A 23,726-nucleotide genomic window follows, 5' to 3' on the forward strand; every position below is an offset into this window, starting at 1 on the left:
ATATAAATACAGTCTATTATACATTCAAGTACAGTCAAAAAGGAACATATGCATTATACAGTCTGATGGCTGTCAGTATGAAGGACGTCCTGCACTGCAAAAACTGAAATCTAAGTAAGATTAAATATCTCAAATAAGGGTGATATTTGCTTATTTTCTGTCTGATAAGATAATTCTTCTCACTAAGCAGATTTTATGTTAGAGTGTTTTACTTGTTTTAAGTGTTTTGGTCCTAAATGATCTCAGTAAGATATTACAGCTTGTTGCTGAGATTTGATGACCTATATTGAGTAAAACATGCTTGAAACTAGAATATCAAGTGTTGCAAAGCCGTGTCTTCAACACTCACGAGTGTAAAACTACTTTGTTATAGTAATCATTTCTTATTTCAAGCATGAAAAAAAAAAAATCATGACTTTGACACATTTGTGTCTCATAATTAAACCGGATGACGGCCAAATGGACTTTGCTGTTTTATTTTCAATGAAACAATAGAAAATACGTAAATTGCAAATTAGGCTAGAAGTCTTATGTACTTTGACATCGGTTGCCTGTGGGTAGCAATGTTTAATTGTACTGTCCCTGTCAAATAAATACATAATTAAATAAATACATTTCCCTTGTGGATCATTATGCATTGTCTAAGATCCAAATTCCTAACTTTCCTTCGAGTAAAACACATAACTTTATACTTTTCAACAGAAAACCTAAAACCCCCCCATTTCCTTCCCCATGAGTCAGAGATCCTACACCGATAAGAGATGAGACACCCGGAAAACATATTTCCCATGATTCTTTGCGTCGGCAGAGTCCGCATGATTCTCGACAATGCGTGGGGGATCTTCGCCTGACAACATCTTTGTATTCTTACACACGTGGGGACTTTTAACGCACCGTTTACCCGTTTAAGGTAACGTTTTAACATATTTTGCTGTTAAAAACTTTAAGTGTAAGCACAAAATACGTTTGTGGGTAATGGGTGACGGCAAAGAGAACAAACCGGCCGCGAACTACGAGCTAGCTGGGCTAACTTGACATGCTAACTCAAGCTAGCTAGCTTGTGATGCTAACTAGCTTGTGATGCTAGCTATGACTCTTGTTTCCATGTAGTAGTCGGTTTGTCTGACGTCATTTGTGTGTTTCAATGTCCGTATGGCCGTGTTGAAGATGAGTGAGGACGTGGAGCGGCTGTTGATTCAGTTCCAGGACGAGGCTGGAGAGATCCTGGGCTCCCCTTTTGATGTTCCTCTTGACATCACACCTGACAAACTTCAGCTGATCTGCAATGCTCTGCTACAGAAGGTAAACACGACAGGCAAATGAAAATAATGTTTCCCCTTGTTTGCTTGTTTTTTGTGTTGAAAACTTAAAATTTGCGTGTGTGTAAAATAAAATAAAACATATTATTTACTTTTGTATAAGGGTGTAACGGTACACTAAAATTTCGGTTCGGTAGGTTCGGTTCATTTTCGGTACAGTAAGAAAAAAACAAAATATACATTTTCTGGTTATTTATTTACCAAAATTTGTAAACAATGGCTTTATCCTTTTAACATAACAATAACATCATACTTGCCAACTTTGAGACCTCCGACTTCGGGAGGTGGGGCGGGGGTCGTGGTTATATATATATATATATATATATATATATATATATATATATATATATATATATATTAGGGATGTCCCGATCCAGGTTTTTGCACTTCCGATCCGATACCGATATTGTTTTTTCATTTCCGATCCGATACCGATACTGACCGATACTGGCCTATCCGAGCATGTATTAAAGTTTAAAGTTATTTAGCCTACTTAGTTGTCAGAATCATATTGAAAAGGGTTTTAGTACTCTTGATAACTAGCCAGCTGAATTAGGGGAGTTTGAATAATACACAATGGTTGGTGACAAGAAACTGACCTGTTTATTCAAGAATAAACACAAAATAGACAAAATTATACATGACAAACAGAAATGGCATCATTGAACTAGGGCTGGGCGATATGGCCTTTTTTTAATATTGCGATATTTTAAGGCCATATTGCGATACACAATATATATCTCGATATTTTGCCTTAGCCTTGAATGAACACTTGATGCATATAATCACAGCAGTATGATGATTCTATGTGTTTTGATTGATTGAGACTTTTATTAGTAGGTTGCACAGCGAAGTACATATTCCGTACAATTGACCACTAAATGGTAACACCCGAATAAGTTTTTCAACTTGTTTAAGTCGGGGTCCACTTAAATTGATTCATGATACAGATATATACTATCAGATATATACTATCATCATAATACAGTCATCGCACAAGATAATCACATTGAATTATTTACATTATTTATAATCCAGGGTGTGGAGGGGGGCGCCTGATGCAAGTGTCAAAAAGACAGCCAAAAGAGTTTGATATGAGAATAAATCTAAAGTTAAAATATAGGGTAGAAATGCACCCATTTGCAGGAAATGTAGTCTTGATTTTCAAAATGTTCTTTCAAGGCTTGCATGTCTACATTAAAACATTCTTCTTCATACTGCATTAATATATGCTACTTTTAAACTTTCATGCAGAGAAGGAAATCACAACTAAAAAAATCACTAATTTTTTCATACGGTGTTGATGTGGAAATTTTTGCCTCTGCCTTTTGATGGTGTGGACGTGTGGCACCGAATGGAGATAAGCGTCTCGACAGACGTCACAATATTTGAACAATGATGACGAAAACTGTTGTCTCTGTCGTGTCCGTGTGTCAAAAATTGTTATGCGCTTATTTTTTTATTTGATTTTGTGCGTGGCATAGATTTGCTATGCGCAGAGGACGCTTGAGCAGGCGCGCACCTTAGCGGCTGCGCTAGCATCACAGCTAATGTTAGCCATGCCGCTACCTCGCTCTGCTGGGAGAGGACGTATACGTATGTGACGTATGTCGTGACAGTATGTGACGTATGACGTGACAGTATGTGACGTGTGTAAGAAGGTGCGCTCGCTGTCTGTGAGAGGGAGACACAGGAAAGAGTGAGAAGAGCCTGTCGTGTAATGCCAGCAGCTAAAAGCAACTGCGTGAGAATTGTGGATGTGTTGAAGGTGTGCTGGAAAATGCGGAACGGAAATTACGGAGCAGCAGAAAAGTGGAATGTATTATTTAAATAGGTGCGTTGGAAAACACGGACCAGAGTTTTTTTTAAACTGGATCTGGATCGGCATTTTCCCATGCCTTGCCGATACGCAATTTTTGGCAAATATCGGCAGCCGATCCGATCCAAATATCGGATCAGGACATCCCTAATATATATATACACACACATATATATATAATATATATATATATATATATACACATACAGTATATAAGAAATACTTGACTTTCAGTGTTCATTTATTTACACATATACACACACATAACACTCATTTACTCATTGTTGAGTTAAGGGTTGAATTGTCCATCCTTGTTCTATTCTCTGTCACTATTTTTCTAACGATGCTGAACACCCTCTCTGATGATGCATTGCTGTGTGGCACGCACAAAAGTGCTTTCATCAAATGCACTAGAGTCTGGAATCTTCCATCTCTCCCGAGCATGGCCCAAAACCGGTCAATCTTTGCTTCCTGAGGAAGATCTTCACTGCCAAGCACTTGGTAGTCCACTACTTCTTCCCGGAGGCTATCCAGGTCCAATCGCAGCTGCGGCTTGGAACTTACAAGCATATTTCTTCATCTTACTCGTCGTCGGCGTCACCACGGCTGTATCTTCCTCGTTCTTCTGCTTCGTCTCCTTGTTGTGTGCGCAGTTGTGCACTGCACTCTCTAAAAGCCGTATATGTTATTGTCACGTATGCATGTACAGTAGATGGCAGTATTGTCCTGTTTAAGAGTGTCACAACATTGCTGTTTACGGCAGACGAACTGCTTTACGGTAGACGAAAACGTGACTGCTGTTGTGTGTTGTTACCGCGCTGGGAGGACGTTAATGAAACTGCTTAACAATAAACCCACATAAGAAACCAAGAACTCGCCCTCGATCATTCTACATTTATAACGTGATTGGGCAGGCATGCTGTTTATATTGTGGGAAAGCGGACGTGAATACAGGCTGTCCTCACTCAGGTCCGCATGGAGCTGGAGGGGGCGTGGCCTCCAGCTCCGCCTGAATTTCGGGAGATTTTCGGGAGAAAATTTGTCCCAGGAGGTTTTCGGGAGATGCTCTGAATTTCGTGAGTCTCCCGGAAAATCCGGGAGGGTTGGCAAGTATGAGTAACATACATATACACACAGGGTCGATTGCCAGGGTTAATGCAGTCAACATATATAAAATAAAAACTAAATAAGATGAGGCTCAGAATTGTTTTTTTAACAAAACCTTTCTACATATAAAGTGCAACATTTCCACATGTAAAGTGCAACATTAAACTGCTTCAAGTTGTTGCTCAGATTCAATAAAATGTCAAAACTTTTCTTCTACTTACAAAAAGTGCAACATTAAACAGGTTCAAGTCAACTCAGCCTCAGATTACCTTTTCCTCCCCCCCAGCCTTTATCCTGGTGACTTTCACTCAATTTTCATGTTTTTTGCCAGAAAAATCAGTTTATCCACATTGTCTGCAGAAAGAGCAAACCTGCTTGCAGTTAAAATGTTTCCAGCTGTGGAAAATACCCTTTTGCTGGGCACGGAGCTAGCAGGTATGGCGAGGTAGTGCCTGGCTAACTTGGCAGTAAGAGGATATATGGGCTCATTGTTCTTCCACCATAGAAGTGGGTCAAAATCTAGTTTTTAATGCAATATGGTCTTAAATCTGCTGCTATAAAAACACCAAGGGCATTTGTTATTGCTTTAGCCCTGCCTGACTCGCCGAGGAGAAGCTGCTTGAATGCGGTGGGAGCTGTGTTTGTTCGTCTTTCTCTTCGTTGAAACGATGTTATATATTGTTGTATCGCACCGCAAAACCGAAATGTTCCCAAACAGGAGATCTTAATGAGGCAGGAGGGTCTTCCAGCTCTGACTTTTGCATGAAGTAGTAGCCCGGTCGCTGCTAGCATGCCGTGTGTTGTGCCTCGGTGTGCATTGTTTACACAACGTACGGTGCGCTACTTAATATGTCCGTGTGGAAACTCGTTCGGTACACCTCCGAACCGAACCGAATCCCCCGTACCGAAACGGTTCAATACAAATACACGTACCGTTACGCCCTTACTTTTGCATGAAACTAGTACCGGCAGACAGGTCTTGTGAAGACGATTCCAGTGATATAAGTATAATTTTCCTGTCAACGGTATGCATTTTTAAAACAGGTGAAAATGACGTAATTTATGGTCCACTACGCAAAAAGCAGCTGCCTGACCAGCGCTCAGAAAATCAGTAAAGACTCCTCCCACCCCCACCAAGGACTGTTTTCACTGCTGGACTCTGGAAAGAGGTTCCGCAGCCTCCATAGCAGAACCTCCAGGTTCTGTAACCGCTTCTTCCCTCAGGCCATAAGACGCATGAAGGCATCTTAATAATCCCCTCAATTCCCCCAAAAAAGGGATTAACTGGCTGGACTATAAAGACAATATAACATACATCCATAAACCATACTTGCCAACCTTGAGACCTCCGAATTCGGGAGATGGGGGGGGTTTCAAGTATTTCTTATATACTGTGTATGTATATATATATATATATATATATATATATATATATATATATATATATATATATATATACACACAGGTAAAAGCCAGTAAATTAGAATATTTTGAAAAACTTGATTTATTTCAGTAATTGCATTCAAAAGGTGTAACTTGTACATTATATTTATTCATTGCACACAGACTGATGCATTCAAATGTTTATTTCATTTAATTTTGATGATTTGAAGTGGCAACAAATGAAAATCCAAAATTCCGTGTGTCACAAAATTAGAATATTACTTAAGGCTAATACAAAAAAGGGATTTTTAGAAATGTTGGCCAACTGAAAAGTATGAAAATGAAAAATATGAGCATGTACAATACTCAATACTTGGTTGGAGCTCCTTTTGCCTCAATTACTGCGTTAATGCGGCGTGGCATGGAGTCGATGAGTTTCTGGCACTGCTCAGGTGTTATGAGAGCCCAGGTTGCTCTGATAGTGGCCTTCAACTCTTCTGCGTTTTTGGGTCTGGCATTCTGCATCTTCCTTTTCACAATACCCCACAGATTTTCTATGGGGCTAAGGTCAGGGGAGTTGGCGGGCCAATTTAGAACAGAAATACCATGGTCCGTAAACCAGGCACGGGTAGATTTTGCGCTGTGTGCAGGCGCCAAGTCCTGTTGGAACTTGAAATCTCCATCTCCATAGAGCAGGTCAGCAGCAGGAAGCATGAAGTGCTCTAAAACTTGCTGGTAGACGGCTGCGTTGACCCTGGATCTCAGGAAACAGAGTGGACCGACACCAGCAGATGACATGGCACCCCAAACCATCACTGATGGTGGAAACTTTACACTAGACTTCAGGCAACGTGGATCCTGTGCCTCTCCTGTCTTCCTCCAGACTCTGGGACCTCGATTTCCAAAGGAAATGCAAAATGTGCATGGTTGGGTGATGGTTTGGGGTGCCATGTCATCTGCTGGTGTCGGTCCACTCTGTTTCCTGAGATCCAGGGTGAAAAGGAAGATGCAGAATGCCAGACCCAAAAACGCAGAAGAGTTGAAGGCCACTATCAGAGCAACCTGGGCTCTCATAACACCTGAGCAGTGCCAGAAACTCATCGACTCCATGCCACGCCACATTAACGCAGTAATTGAGGCAAAAGGAGCTCCAACCAAGTATTGAGTATTGTACATGCTCATATTTTTCATTTTCATACTTTTCAGTTGGCCAACATTTCTAAAAATCCCTTTTTTGTATTAGCCTTAAGTAATATTCTAATTTTGTGACACACGGAATTTTGGATTTTCATTTGTTGCCACTTCAAATCATCCAAATTAAATGAAATAAACATTTGAATGCATCAGTCTGTGTGCAATGAATAAATATAATGTACAAGTTACACCTTTTGAATGCAATTACTGAAATAAATCAAGTTTTTCAAAATATTCTAATTTACTGGCTTTTACCTGTGTATATATATATGTGTGTATATATATATATATATATATATATATATATATATAAACCATTCATGAATGAGTATATCCGTTCGGCCACCGTGTTCAATGGAGAAGTCTGATCTACAAAATTTGCAGGCAGCATACTCCTTCCCCTTCGAGCTGTCCTGGATGAACCGAAATAATTTTTTCCAATCATTTTGGAACTTGCAAGCGCACTTCTTCTTACTCGTCGTCGCCATGTCTCTTCTTCGTTCTTCTGCTTCGTCTCTGTTATGTTTTTGGACATTACTACTTGCCGTAGTTTTTAAGCAATGCATGATGGGAATCCGGATGTTGTGTGTCAGTGTATTAACGTGCCGGCTGGAATAAACACACGCTGAGAAATGGCTCCGTGCCTGCCTACTTTATGGGTTATAGATAAACCTATGGATAACGGAGACATATATAATAGTCTCCTTTTCAGGTGAGAGACGACGCTAAAGGCAGTGCCTTTAAGGTACGCCCCCAATATTGTTGTCTGGGTGGAAATCGGGAGAAATTCGGGAGAATGGTTGCCCCGGGAAATTTTCGGGAGGGGTACTGAAATTCGGGAGTCTTCCTGGAAAATCGGGAGGGTTGGCAAGTATGCCATAAACGTGGATGCATAAGCAAAAGTGTAATATGTTTATCTGTACAGTAATCTATTTATTTGTCTATTTATATCTGCACCTTATTGCTCTTTTATCCTGCACTATCACAAGCTGATGCAACGAAATTTAATTCTTATGTGTGCCGTAAAGTTCAAATTTGAATGACAATAAAGGAAGTCTCAGTCTGAAGTCAGTGGAGCTCAATATTTTGGTTGTGACCTTTTCGTTAAAAATGTCTTAACTTTCTTAATATTTACCCTTTTTAAAATGGTTGGTATGTTTGGAAATCTTGCTAAACAAAGACACAAGTTTTATCATGTTATAATGATGTTATCTATTTTTAATAAATTAATTCCAAAGTACTATGTGAAACAATATAAGAAGTATAAGGATAACAACAATTAAAAACGGCAATGACTATTATTACTAGGATGGAATTTCAACATAGAATCACATGATCACATTTAATTGATCAAATTCATGAAAATAGCCTTAAAATGATGAAAAGTTTGAGTACACACGGCGGCTCACATCACAAGTGTGTACTAATACTAATACTACTAATACTAATTCTGTACTAATATTAATTTGCAGTACAATTATTTAAACATGAATAGTATACGTCAGCTGCACAAAGCTTTAAGTTGTTGTTTAATAAAGGAGTATTAGTATACACGCACACAATAATAAAGGAGTATTAGTACACACACACACAATAATAAAGGAGTATTAGTACATACCACACACAATAATAAAAGAGTATTAGTATATTGGTGGGTCCAAAAAAATCAGTGTGTAATTTAAAAGATATTTGGCAGACTCACAGATTCATGTATATCTTATATTAGAGATTCCAATTAACATTTTACTTACTGTAGCTTTTTGCAGGGGGGTTTTGTCAAGTGTAAACTTTCCAAATTTTGGCAGACCTTTGTGGCCCAAGTATTGGTTCAATCTGAAAATGTGGATAAACTAAGATGTAATGTATGTTATTAGTATTTGTGTATCGTGGTGATGAAAACAAGTCAAACGCAGTTGAACTCTGAAAACAGTGGAGTGGTGCTATTCAGATTGACCGCTGTGGCGATCTAGTCGGCAGGTGAATACACACATTCCTACTTACAATTCCCAAATGTATTTGTCTTCCTATTCATTGGATACAGGAAGAGCCGGTGCCATTGGCGTTCTTTGCGCGGGGCGAGGCTGAGATTGTGTCCAGTCTAGGCCAATGTGTGAAGGAACTCCTGGTGGAAACGGAGCAGGTTCTGCCGGTGGTGTACCAGCCCCAGGCCGTGTTCCGAGTCCGAGCCGTGTCCCGCTGCACCAGCACCTTACAGGGACACACCGAGGCCGTCATCTCCACTTCTTTCAGTCCCACTGGAAAGTAGGTGACGCATTATGTGGTCTTGCTGGAGTCAATTATTTTAGTAATCCAGTAATCTATCGATTAGTTTGTTCTGTTTAGTCTCAATGCTTAATTGAGAGAAAATAGTTTAAATAAACAAAGTTGTTTCTGGTTGCCATACACTTTATAACATTTTATTTACCTTCTTTTATCTTACGTCTGTCTTCTTTACCTATTTATCTTCCATTTACCTTTTATTTACCTACTTGTACCTTTTTTACCTTCTTTTCCCTTTTATTTAACTTCCTTACCTTCTATTTACCTTCCTTTTCTACCTTCTATTTACCTTTTATTTACCTTCTATTCAACTTCTTTTACATTTTTGTACCATTTTTACCTTCTATATTCCTTTTACTTTCTATTATTTTACTTTCAATTGACCTTCCTTTATCTTCCATTCACATTTTATTTATCTTCTACTCACCTTCTGTTTACTTTCTTTCACCTTTTTTACCTTTTATTTCTTCTTTTACATTGCATTTACCTTTCTTTTTACTTTTTTAAAATTCTATTAAACTTCAACTTGTTTTTACCTTCTAGTTTATTTTATTTTCATTAGCTTATTATTTTTATTTAGCTTATTTTCTAATCGAATCAATTGATTATTCATTGCAGCCCTACTCTAATTTGTACTCATGTGATCTTTCTTTATGTACTTTTTGTGGGGTTCAGTGTCAGATTGTGAAAAAATGAATCTTTACTAATTTCAGACATATTATAACATGGATGTCAGCATAAATATTATTTTCTTGAATGAGATAGTGACGAACTCCTGCTCTTGTCACTACATGAGAAGGTCAAGTATTGTCTTATTGTGTGCAATGTTTTGATTTTTAGATATTTGGCCAGCGGTTCAGGTGACACCACGGTACGTTTTTGGGACTTGATGACAGAGACGCCGCATCACACCGCCAAAGGTACACTCAGAATTTACACTATAGATCAACTGGTATACTTTTTTTCAGGAACGATACCGGTTATTAGTATTTAAGAGGCCGATAAACTATATTTGGAGGCTATATTAATTTGCAGTAAAATTATTTAAACAGGAATGGTATACGTCAGTAAACAGCTGCTCAAAGCTTTAAGTTGTTTTTTTAACATTATTTTTAAGAAACGTGGGACCAGTAGTGACATAATGTTTTAAGCGGTGCTAGTGTGCTGAATTTAGCAGAAAAATGTATCAGCCAACACCTTTATTACGCGTAGCTAAGAGGAGCGTCAACATTTACATTTCAAAATATAGAAAATCTCCTGGGAAAATTGGTATTAATATGGCATTTCTCTTCATTACAATAACTCACAGTCTACTTAATTGTATACAATCTTATAACAGTTTATAGATTTAATACATTGTAAGGTTTTCTTGTGAGGAACCCTGAAATATTGTGAACATTTAAATAAGAGCAATCCTGGGCGGACAGAGGCTCGTTGAATGACTCCATCGCTGCTGTAGCGAATGTTCAATGACAATTGCTTGTATTTCGACAAGTGACTTCTTCCCGGAAGTGAAAACAAGTGGTGGTCGACGAAGCTAAGATGGCTGTTGTACAGCAAGCAGCGTGCAAACTATCTGAGTACAAAAGAGGCATAAATCAGCAAAAAGCAGATACGAGCAAAAAAATATAACCATGTAATGAAATACATCTCTATACTTTTATCAAAAAATTATTTATCGAGCGATATCAAGTTTTGTACTAAGGTAGCGTTCCCAGACATATCAAACAATTGTGCTCCACACACAATTCTACATGGCAAAACAGATGGAAACTTGGAAAAGCATGGAGGTCTACAACTTGTTTGTGTGGTTGGGTCAAGGACATTGGTATCAAGACTCTCCCGGATAAATATTCATTGTTTTTGCTCGGGTAAGGTTGCATTTCCGGATTTAACTTTGCGTCTACTGCCAAGTTTGATGCTGTTGCATGCACCGCTTACGAGTAGCGTGTTTTTTCCCGTCTTTATCAAAATATAACCGTAGATGTCAACATTTGTGTATGTGCTTAAAGCTTCATCAATAAGTGTTGCCTTTGGTAAAAACCTAACTCTTTTAGGTTTTGCTCACATTTGCTTTCTTTTATTTAGACTCACCGAGTTGGTGCTTTTTGAAACACTTGGAGCAAACACGTGTTTAAGAAATACCAATTATATCAGGATAATACTTAAATGGGAAATAATAAATATTAAAAGTATATCGAACAAATCTTTTAACAAAATGATCACTGCAAACGCATGCATTCTTTGACTCTGCTCCCTTGGACTGGAGTGTGAGTTGCATGCTTTTCTCATCGTCGTTTTGTAAAATCGTGCACTCTTCCGCCCTTTTTGAGTACCTCTTGAGGAAATCTGAAGAAACATTTGTCCCTTTTGCGATTTTAAAGATTTGTACAGCCTAAAACAACACAAGTAGAGGGCATTATTTATTCGAAAAAGGCCAAATGGTGCCTAGTACCCATTAAAAATAGAGCTAACTTGACAATATTTAATGGGAGGGACGTGAGTCGGAAATAACGTCAGTAAAATCCAAGCAATAAAAGCCTATTAAATAATTTAAAAAACAAAATGGGACCATTAAGACGTCAGGAAAGAAGGACAAAAACTGGATTTCTTGGCATAAATCGGACCTTTTGAAAGGTAAGCAGAAGAGACGTATTGCAGGCAACAGCACTGCAGGAGGGAGCGAAAGAAGAGTCGTGGCTGCGTGCTGCATTCATGCTAGCATGTAGCTATTGGTACAGCAGCACCAGCTGACTGGCAGCATCCGTCACTGCTCGCTGAAGACGTTGACTGCTGCTTACTTTCACCTCAGAGTCTCAAAGACACAATCGAGTCTCCAGTATCTCCGGGAAAAGTCATTAGATTTGTCGCTAGTACCGTATTTTCCGCACTATAAGGCGCACCTTCAATGAATGGCCTATTTTAAAACTTTGTTCATATATAAGGCGCACCGCATTATAAGGCGCATAGAATAGTGAAGTGAAGTGAAGTGAATTATATTTATATAGCGCTTTTCTCTAGTGACTCAAAGCGCTTTACATAGTGAAACCCAATATCTAAGTTACATTTAAACCAGTGTGGGTGGCACTGGGAGCAGGTGGGTAAAGTGTCTTGCCCAAGGACACAACGGCAGTAACTTGTATGGCGGATGCGGGGATCGAACCTGCAACCCTCAAGTTGCTGGCACGGCCGCTCTACCAACCGAGCTATACCGCCCCGATAGACGCTATAGTAGAGGCTGGGGTTACATTATGCATCCATTAGATGGAGCTGCGCTAAAAGGAAATGTCAACAAAACAGTTAGATAGGTCAGTCAAACTTTATTAATAGATTACAAACCAGCGTTCTGACAACTCTGTTCACTCCCAAAATGAATAAACAGCTGTTTTATTATTTTCCCCGAGGTAAAGTCAGTGACGTGGTATTTCGTTTATCTTTTAACAACAGCAAGGTATAACATGTAGTGCAACATTTATATCACACAGTGGAGGGGAACTTTTCCTCGATTCAATAAACACGTAAAAAACAGTCTGATACTGTTACGGTAAATCAAACGTTAGTGCAATCACAATATAGTATCGAAATAGTGCAGAGCAATAACAATATATCAATAACTCAACATTGCTTAAATGTTAATGTCACACAACACAACACACAAAATAAACATGTAAAGCTCACTTTATGAAGTTATTCCTCATCCACGAATCCCTCGAATTCTTCTTCTTCAGTGTCCGAATTAAACAGTTGGGCGAATACGGCATCCAACATGCCCGGCTCCGTCTCGTCGAAGTCGTCATTAATTGAGTCAGTGTCGCTGCTGTTTAGCAGTTCAGTGACAATTCCTGCCTTCCTGAAAGCTCGGACCATAGTTGAGACTGATATATCAGCCCAGGCATTTACGATCCACTGGTCTTTAAATAAACACACAAATGGAAATGAAACAGCACGCCTCGCGCAGTCATATATGCCAGCATGCACCGCACGCTTCTTCTTCTACGGAGGAAAATGAAGTCGGCGGCTGCTTACCGTAGTTGCGAGACCTGTTGTGGCTCGATATTGGTCCATATATAAGGCGCACCGGATTATAAGGCGCACTGTCAGCTTTTGAGAAAATTGGAGGTTTTTAGGTGCGCCTTATAGTGCGGAAAATACGGTAGTTGTTCGCAAAAGGAAGTCGCCATGAGAATTCACAGCACTGTTGGTGCCATCCTTGAGCACATGTTTCGTTTCAAGATGGTATTTTAAACGTGATGTGCGCTGATGATAAAAACATTTGTCACTGCAATACCAACAAGTTACCTTAGTTTTATCCAAAGTTCTGTTTTGAAGCCAAATGGGACGCCCCTCCTCGCAATCACAGCCCGTGCAACAAATCCGCGCGTCGGAAAAGATTAATCTTCATTCATTTTTGATAACGCGATCATTTATTTTTATTAATCACATGCGTTAAGGTTGACAGCCCTAACTGATATATGAAAATGCCAAATATCCGCGCCGATAATCGGTCGATCTGTAATTCATACGTCAATATATACATGCAAATTTTAATGTTGGCGATGAATCATGCTTGATGCTTCCAGGACACACGCACTGGGTGCTGAGCATCGCCTGGTCGCCTGACGGCAAGAAGCTGGCATCAGGGTGTAAAAACAGTCAGGTGACTTCCCAGCACACGCTTATTAACTAAGTTTTATAAACAGCGTTTTTGATTTTATTTGATTTTTTTTTCCTTCTAGATTTTCCTTTGGGATCCAGTGACTGGCACACAAGTCGGGAAGACATTGACGGGACACACCAAGTGGATCACTTGGCTTTGCTGGGAGCCTCTCCACCTGTGAGCATATTAAACATATGAACCACACTTTTTATTTAAAGGCCTACTGAAATGCGATTTTCTTATTTAAACGAGAATAGCAGGTCCATTCTATGTGTCATACTTGATCATTTTGCGATATTGCCATATTTTTGCTGAAAGGATTTAGTAGAGAACATCGACGATAAAATTTGCAACTTTTGGTCGCTGATAAAGCCTTGCCTGTACCGGAAGTAGCAGACGATATGCGCGTGACGTCACAGGTTGTAGAGCTCCCCACATCCGCACATTGTTTACAATCATGGCCACCAGCAGCGAGAGCGATTCGGACTGAGAAAGCGACGATTTCCCCATTAATTTGAGCCAGGATGAAAGATTCGTGGATGAGGAAAGTGAGAGTGAAGGACTAGAGGGCAGTGGGAACGATTCAGATAGGGAAGATGCTGTGAGAGGCGGGTGGGACCTGATATTCAGCTGGGAATGACTAAAACAGTAAATAAACACAAGACATATATATACTCTATTAGCCACAAATCAACCAGGCTTATATTTAATATGCCACAAATTAATCCCGCATAACAAACACCGCCCCCCTCCCGTCCATATAACCCGCCAATACAACTCGAACACCTGCACAACACACTCAATCCCACAGCCCAAAGTACTGTTCACCTCCCCGAAGTTCATACAGCACATATATTTTCCCAAAGTTACGTACGTGACATGCACATAGCGGCACGCACGTATGGGCAAGCGATCAAATGTTTGGAAGTCGCAGCTGCATGCGTACTCACGGTACAGCGTCAGCGTATCCAACTCAAAGTCCTCCTGGTAAGAGTCTCTGTTGTCCCAGTTCTCCACAGGCCAAAGGTAAAGCTTGACTGTCATCTTTCGGGAATGTAAACAATGAAACACCGGCTGTGTTTGTGTTGCTGCATGCCGGCCGCAATACACCGCTTCCCACCTACAGCTTTCTTCTTTGCTGTCTCCATTGTTCATTGAACAAATTGCAAAAGATTCACCAACACAGATGTCCAGAATACTGTGGAATTTTGCGATGAAAACAGACGACTTAATAGCTGGCCACCATGCTGTCCCAAAATGTCCTCTACAATCCGTGACGTCACGCGCTGACGTCATCATACCGAGACGTTTTCAGCAGGATATTTTGCGCAAAATTTTAAATTGCGCTTTAGTAAGCTAACCCGTATTGGCATGTGTTGCAATGTTAAGATTTCATCATTGATATATAAACTATTAGACTGCGTGGTCGGTAGTAGTGGGTTTCAGTAGGCCTTTAAGTCTGTTCAACTACAGCATAATATTGTAGAACAATTTGAATATTTAAATTACAGTGGAACCTCGATTTACGTGCCCCTCTGTTTGCGAACTTATCGATTAACCAACTTTTTCCCCCCCGAGTCAAATATGCCTCAGTATGCAAACCATTTATTTGTGTGCGAACGTTTCATCCACTCATTTTGTGTCCTGCCTGCAGGCAAAAAACAGGGTCGTAATATATTTGGGGAGGCGCAGCACTGCACGTCATTTGCTGTGCAATACACAAGTCACTTCTCAGCCCTTCAGCATGTGTGCCTTTTCTGTGCTTTTTCGACTTTTGACAAGTTTTGTTCCTTTTGCTAACTCAACATGAGTCACAAAAAGAAAACAGACCAGCACAAAAGGAGAGACTCGTTGTGGAGTTAAAAAAAAAAGACTATTTACAACAAGTACAATTATGGTGCTCACGAGTATGGAAGAATCGACAAAGCAGGCTTTGTACCACAGCAAGTTTTAATTGTAATGAGACTGGACTTTTCTGGAAAAATATGCCAGAGCAGACTTATTTTACAGCATAGAAGAAGAGCTACTCTAATTCAGCGGCACAACTTTCAAGCGAGTACACACACACACGCATGGCCCCTCCCCTAGACCCCCGTTCTTCCTCTCTGTCTCTGTCTGTACTCCTTTCTAGTCAGCTTAATGTAAGTAGATTTTACGTTTCAAATGTTTTTTATTGTAGGAATATGATTGTTAAAGCAAAGGATTGTTGTGGTTGCTGATGGTTTGTAAGGGCACCAAAGGGACTTGTGTGTGCATGCGCGTGATGGTAGAGCAGCACATACAGGACAGTTCAACGTGTTATTGTTGTTTTGTTTGTTCAAGAGACCGTTGATCCATTACCTTCTTGTTATGTTTGTTTGATCCACAGTACTGTATAAAACTGTATATTGTGTTCAAAGGTGTGCAAACCTTTACTAAAATATAGACTCAAGGGTGGAACCCATTATTCATAAGTACATTGTTTCTTATGGAGAAATTTGCTTCACGATACGGATTTTTAAATTCACAAACCATGTTCAAGAACCAATCGAGTTAGTAAAACGAGGTTCCACTGTATAAGACATATGTTCTGAAGAGTCCCCTGGATTTGAGGGTGCTGCTTTAGATGTGTTATTGCAAAATATTGTGCACAAAGTATGATCCCTAAATGTGTGTTTAAATGAGGTTGGTGTGGAAGAGCATGCTCTCTGACCTAAGTCCCACAGACACTTTTACAGAGTCTCCCCAGAAGCTGCAAAGGCGAGGGAACAGCTCTGACATGTCCAAATACTTTTATCCACACGTGTTTGTATATAAATACACATATGTATAATGCCGACCCTTCATTCCTTCAGCAACGCGGAGTGTCGCTACCTGGCCAGCAGCTCCAAAGACGGCTCGGTGCGCATCTGGGACACGGTTTTGGGACGCTACGACAAGATCCTGACGGGACACACTCAATCTGTCACTTGCGTCAAATGGGGCGGGGACGGGCTTCTCTACACGTCCTCACAGGACAGGACGATCAAAGTGTGGCGAGCCAAAGACGTGAGACTCCTCTGCAGGCCTTGAAAGCTCAAAGAAGCTGAACGAGTGCCCTGTAATTATGTTTTCTTTCTTTTTTTCTTTCAGGGTGTCCAGTGTCGGACACTGCAAGGCCACGCCCACTGGGTAAACACACTGGCTCTTAGCACAGACTATGTGCTGCGAACTGGAGCGTTTGAACCTGCGAGTGCCACCGTCAACCCACAAGACCTGACTGGATCATGTAAGAACACATGTACTGTATATGCTAAGTTTCAGTTCTGCAAATGTCTACTAAATTCCCATGTTTTCAGGATTTTAGCCATCTTGTGTTCTAACAACGTGTCTCCCCCTAGTGGAGGAACTGAAGGACAAAGCCTTGCAGAGATACAACAAAGTCCGGGTATGTATGTTGTAGGGATGATGTTTGATAAGAAACTATCGAGTTCGATCCCATTATCGAATCCCCTTATCGAACCGATTCCTTATCGATTCTCTTATCGAATCCAGATTGGTTGTTGTATATGGAAAAAAACACAACATTTGGTTTAACAAAAGCTCACTTTTATTTTATAAGAAAAAAATAAAATAAATAAATATTGACTGTTACCCCCCTAAAAAATTAAATAAATAAATATTGACTGTTGTTACCCAAAGTATATTAAGTGGGATTTTTCAGAAAAACAAATATATACAGTAACACAAAAACAACCTGTCTCTGTGATCACTATAGGTGAATAGCCATGCCTTGAGGCGTTTTTTCCGGTCCATTATTTTTGCTGCTTGTGTGACATCACAGGAAATGACGTAGCTCAGTCATTAGACTGAGCTATGTCATTTCCTGTGATGTCCCACAGGGCATTTCTTGCGGGACGGGATTCGTTCCCAGGGATTCGAATAAAGAACCAACTCTTTTTCTTTACTATAGTGGACTCGATAACAGGAACCGGTTCTCAAAAAGGGATTTGAGTCCATGGAATCGGTTCTTTTCTTATCGAACAACCGGGAGAACCGGTTTCGAACATCATCCCTAGTATGTTGTTTTTTTTAGATAGTCTATACATCCTAAACCAAGGGTGTCCAAAGTGTGGGCCAGGGGTCGTTTGCTGCCTGCAGCTATTTTTTTTTACCAGCCCATGGCACATTCTAAAAATACAATTACCGGTACCAAAAAAAAACATAAGAAGCAGAATGAATGAGCAAACAGGTGAAATGTTGACACTGACACAAAGCTGCCATGCAGGCTGTTTTTTTTTTAAAAGCCCTAAAAATCATAATGAATCTAAATCAGAGCTCAACATTGATTTTCTGATTTTTGTTGATTGAGTCAAGGCTCCAGTTAAAATAAATATTTCACTTTGAAATATAGCATATTTTGTGTGTTTGCCATATAAAAAAACTATTGGACAAATGGAATAAAACATAAAAAAAAGTATACCTCAATCAGTGAAAGTTGATCTGGAGATTCAAGCAATGAAAAGTTTAAAAATGATTTAAACACTCGTATGAGTGGGAACTTTTTGGACCCCAGAGACCTTTTTCGTGTGATTTTTTTTTTTTTTTTTTTCTTTTTTTTTCTAAACTGTCATTGTTAACATTGATTTTGATTAATTATTTTTTTTTTAACAATGAGTTTAGAAAAATAAAAAAATCACACGAAAAAGGTTTCTGTGGTCCAAAAAGTTCCCACACTATTTAAGTCATTTTTTAAAATTTTCATTGCTTGAATCTCCAGATCAACTTTCACTTCATGAGTTATAATTTTTATGTTTTATTCCATTTGTCAAATAGTATTTTTTATATGGCAAACACACAAAATATGCTATATTTCAAAGTGAAATATTTAAATTAACTGGAGCCTTCACTAGCTCAACAATGATTTAGATTATTATATATATATATTTTATTTTTTTTATCAAATATTGACATATTTAAGGGTACAAGAGGGACAAACAGTAGAAAATGGATGGAATTACTTCACCTAAAATGTTTCACTTGGATTTTTTTGGGTGGAAAATATTGCATATTTTCTGGGGGGGGGGGGGTTGCCATAAAAACAGGCTTTTCTTTGACAAAAAATGCATGGTCTAGAGCAGGGGTCGGCAACTCAAAATGTTGAAAGAGCCATATTGGACCAAAAATACAAAAACAAATCTGTCTGGAGCCGCAACAAATTAAAAACTTTTTTTGTATATATTTTTTTTGCACTCTAAATATGAAATAAATGCGATCAAAAGTTCACTAAAATTGGAGCCTATGGGAGCCGTGCAAATCCACCTATAGAGCCCTTTTTAAAAAATCCATCCATTGTCATGTCTTTTATGATTGTGAACGATAGGCAAAGTTCCAAAAAAAGTGCAGTTCCCCTTTAAGGCTCCAGATACTTCACCTCAAATATTCCACTTCGAATTTTTTAGGGGGAAAAGATTGCATACTTGTATTTTTGCCATAAAAAATTAGTTTTCTTTCACAAAAAGGGCATAAAACAAACAAAAAAAAAACTTTATATCAACAGATCTGAAGTTGATCTTGAAGTGTTAAAAGTAAAAAAGGAATATTATGTGACTTATTTTTAAAAATTTTATGACTGGGAACATTTCGGGTCCCCGGGACTTTTAGCATTCATCAAACTTTAATGGAGCCCCAAGGGTTAAAAATTTATATATTGTGTTGGTTTTAAAATGGAAATATATATATGAATATAACTTAGATTTTGATTTTTTTTTTTTTTAATTTCGGACACCCCTGTGCTAAATTTTCTTTATTGACACGACATCATTTTGTGGTTCCGCAGGGATCCGCCCCTGAGCGCTTAGTGTCCGGCTCAGATGACTTCACTTTGTTCCTGTGGAATCCAGCAGAGGACAAGAAGCCCTTGGCCAGGATGACGGGCCACAGCGCCCTGGTCAATGAGGTGCTCTTCTCCCCAGATACGAGGCTCCTGGCCTCGGCCTCTTTCGATAAATCCATCAAAATATGGGACGGTCGCACGGGAAAGTAAGACCATGCGATGTAATACTGCACTCGTCCACTCGGTGCCACTCTCATACATCTGTCTGCCTTCACCTTGTCTGCTTGTAGGTACATGATGTCCCTCCGTGGCCACGTGGGTTCCGTGTACCAGGTGGCATGGTCGGCTGACAGCCGCCTGCTGGTGAGTGGCAGCAGCGACAGCACGCTCAAAGTCTGGGACGTCAAGACGGGGAAGTTGAACATGGACCTTCCTGGCCATGCTGATGAGGTGAGGAGACACACTGACAGAAAAAAATCCTTGCATATTCTTCAATGTGGATGTTTTTTCGTAGTAGGGAAATGTGTGAATTTCTTAGATTTTTACAGGTTGTTCAAGATGACTAAATACACTTTTAAAGTTGCACAAAAATGTCAAGTTTAAAATGTGACACTAAATCGTACCTTTCGATTACTAATTTTAGATTAACAGTGAGTACCTTTTTTAAACAAAAGGTATTTGTGAATCACTTGCACATAATGTTATTTTTCTTTTGTCAAAGGAAGTATCTTGTGTTTTACAGTTGACTATTTCTAACAATAGTTAACTTCATTTCACACTCGTATGACAGCAATGCTTTAAATTAATTTGCCTGCGCGTTACGTCAGTATTTGTCTTTTTGAAGGGGTCCTATCATGCAAAACCAACTCTTCATACCTATTGTTAGCTGGTTTTGTGTATTTGGAATCCCCATAAGTCCAGAAAATGTGCAATCAAACCATGGACGCATGTCGGAGATATTTATAAAACATAAATGCCTTCCTTCATATTGCCGCCAAACGAGCCGTTTAGAATTTTACCATACTTGCCAACCTTCCCGATTTTTCCGGGAGACTCCCGAATTTCAGTGCCCCTCCCGAAAATCTCCCGGGGCAACCATTCTCCCGATTTTCGCCCGGACAACAATATTAAGGGCGTACAGTGATGGCGCTGCCTTTAGCGTCCTCTACAACCTGTCGTCGCGTCCGCTTTTTCACCATACAAACAGCGTGCCGGCCCAGTCACATGTTGTATGCGACTTCTGCAGACACACACGTAAGTGACTGCAAGACATACTTGATCAACAAGTATACAGGTCACAATGAGGGTGGCCGTATAAACAACTTTAACACTGTTGCAAATATGCGCCATACTGTGATCCCACACCAAACAAGAATGACACACATTTCGGGAGAACATCCGCACCGTAACACAACATAAACACAACAGAACAAATACCCAGAACCCCTTGCAGCCCTAACTCTTCCGGGCTACAATATACACCCCCGCTACCACCAAACCCCGCCCACCTCAACACCCCTCCACCCCCAACCCCAATCTCCCGAATTCGGAGGTCTCAAGGTTGGCAAGTATGTTGGTGACGTCAGCAGATATATTCACCTATGGGAGAGGGTCTGGATGGTATGGCCTAAAAATAAAATCTACTTTTTTCACAATAAATTAGATTTCCCTTTTTTGTCCCGATTTTAAATTTCTCTTACATTTTTAAGAAACCAATAAATAGATAATTCAAAGCAAGTTTTACTTTTATTTCAGCAAAAACTAGTAGTTTGAAATTGCACTGCATACACTGCATTTTACTTGAGCAAAATTCTCATTTTTATAGTAAGTTCTTTAAGTTTTACTACTTGATCAGAAACTAGTAGTTTGAAATGGCACTGCAGACATTGCATATTACTCTTAGCACAACTCTAATTCTTATAAAATGGGTTCTTTTTAGAACAGATATGAATTGGACTTTGTATAAAATAATTAGTAAAAAATTAAACCAATTAAATTGAGCTATTGTAGATAATTCTGGCATATTTACCGTGATGCTTTTGCTCATGTCGATCTGCTGTTTGGTGCGTAAGCACAAACATCGGTCAGGACCCTTCTCCCCACTCGGAAGCAGAGGTAAGCTACCCTTTCGCCTGCCGCCTAGCTCACAGAGCACCCGACTGCTATGCCCCCTCTAATGGGTGGGTGGCTCCAGAGGGGGGCCCTGGTGGACCGCGTCCGGGCGAGTGAAACCTTGGTCCTCGATTTATTTATTTTTTTTATTCATAGAAGTCTTTGAGCTGCTCTTTGTCTGGTCCCTCACCTAGGACCTGTTTGTCATGGGTTACCCCAACAGAGGCATAGAAGCCCCAGACAGCATAGCTCCTACAATCATTGGGACACGCAAACTCCTCCACCATGGAGTTTCATTTAGGAAAAAAGGGGAGGGCGGAAGCTCTTGGGGGCAAAAAGTGTGTCAGAGCAAGAAGAGAACAAACAGATTTTATTTTATTAAATTGTCTGCAACAAAAAAACTCAAAGTCGATTTATCACCCAGGCTTATGTTTACCCCGAGATCTTTGTGCGAGTTTGTCTTTTTTTGCCTCTTTTGTAGTTCATCCATCCATCCATTTTCTACCGCTTATTCCCTTCGGGGTCGCGGGGGGCGCTGGAGCCTATCTCAGCTACAATCGGGCAGAAGGCGGTGTACACCCTGGACAAGTCGCCACCTCATCGCAGGGCCAACACATATAGACAGACAACATTCACACTCACATTTACACACTAGGGCCAATTTAGTGTTGCCAAACAACCTATCCCCAGGTGCATGTTTTTGGAGGTGGGAGGAAGCCGAAGTCAATAAGTTTATTTTAATCTATCGTCTTGTTATGGGGCAGCATGACTCACACATGCATCCACCGCTGTTGCCATTTTTTATACAAAGTAGCGTATAGTTCTAATTTATATTTCTCATGGGTTAAGAAATGTCCAAACGGAGATCTCCTGGCTATGCAGCCTGCATGCTAACCACTAGGAAAGGCTTAAGATGAGCTCAAAGGTTTGGGGCTAATATGTATGCAAACTAGAGATGTCCGATAATATCAGTATCGATAAATGCGTTAAAATGTAATATCGGAAATTATCGGTATCGTTTTTTTTATTATCGGTATGTTTTTTTTATTAAATCAGCATAAAAAACGCAAGATAACCAACCCAAAAAACCTCCTTCCCCCATTTACGTTCATTCACACTCATTCACACAAAAGGGTTGTTTCTTTCTGTTATTAATATTCTGGTTCCTACATTATATATCAATATATATCAATACAGTCTGCAAGGGATACAGTCCATAAGCACACATAATTGTGCGTGCTGCTGGTCCACTAATAGTACTAACCTTTAACAGTTAATTTTACTAATTTTCATTAATTACCGTATTTTTCGGACTATAAGTCGCAGTTTTTTTTCATAGTTTGGCCGGGCTCCAGTGCGACTTATATGTTTTTTTTCTTCTTTATTATGCATTTTCGGCAGGTGCGACTTATACTCCGAAAAATACGGTACTAGTTTCTATGTAACTGTTTTTATATTGTTTTACTTTCTTTTTTATTCAAGAAAATGTTTTTTTATTGTATTCATTTTTTTTAAAAGTACCTTATCTTCACCATACCTGGTTGTCCAAATTAGGCATAATAATGTGTTAATTCCACGACTGTATATATCGGTTGATATTGGTATCGGTTGATATCAGTATCGGTAATTAAAGAGTTGGACAATATCGGAATATCGGATATCGGCAAAAAGCCATTATCGGACATCCCTAATACAAACCATTCATGCGCTTTTCTAATGTGCAGGTGTTTGCTGTGGACTGGAGTCCCGATGGTCAACGAGTGGTCAGTGGCGGGAAAGACAAATGTCTAAGAATGTATGTGAGACATTTTCCCGCCTGTTTTTAACCTAAAATACATTTCTGACCTCTTCAATATCTTTGCTTGCAGATGGAGAAAATAGCCACACCTTTTTTGTCCCGGTGTTAACTTCTGTATGTTCATGTCCTCTCCCACCGTTTCACGCCAAGAAACTTGACATCTGGAAGTAGAGGTGGTTAATAAACAACACAGCATCTTTTTGTGTACGCTGGTGAACGTGACACACAAGGTTATTTGTGCACCCGTTACAACTTCAATCTTT

General features: G+C 39.7%; 1 protein-coding gene across 1 annotated transcript; it reads left to right on the forward strand.

Annotated features, from left to right (window-relative positions):
* Positions 1-763: 763 nt before the first annotated feature.
* nle1 (notchless homolog 1 (Drosophila)) lies at positions 764-23,692 on the forward strand. The gene is made up of 13 exons (XM_061934123.1): positions 764-910; positions 1,168-1,302; positions 8,864-9,084; positions 9,943-10,022; positions 13,683-13,759; positions 13,839-13,936; positions 16,594-16,786; positions 16,871-17,006; positions 17,119-17,165; positions 19,557-19,759; positions 19,844-20,003; positions 23,390-23,460; positions 23,534-23,692. The coding sequence occupies exons 2-13, from the start codon at positions 1,168-1,170 to the stop codon at positions 23,544-23,546; spliced, it is 1,434 nt and encodes a 477-aa protein (XP_061790107.1). The 5' UTR covers positions 764-910; the 3' UTR covers positions 23,547-23,692.
* The last annotated feature ends 34 nt before the right edge of the window (positions 23,693-23,726 follow it).

This window comes from Nerophis lumbriciformis, linkage group LG03 (genome assembly GCF_033978685.3).
Source record: "Nerophis lumbriciformis linkage group LG03, RoL_Nlum_v2.1, whole genome shotgun sequence".
NCBI classification, from domain to species: domain Eukaryota; kingdom Metazoa; phylum Chordata; class Actinopteri; order Syngnathiformes; family Syngnathidae; genus Nerophis; species Nerophis lumbriciformis.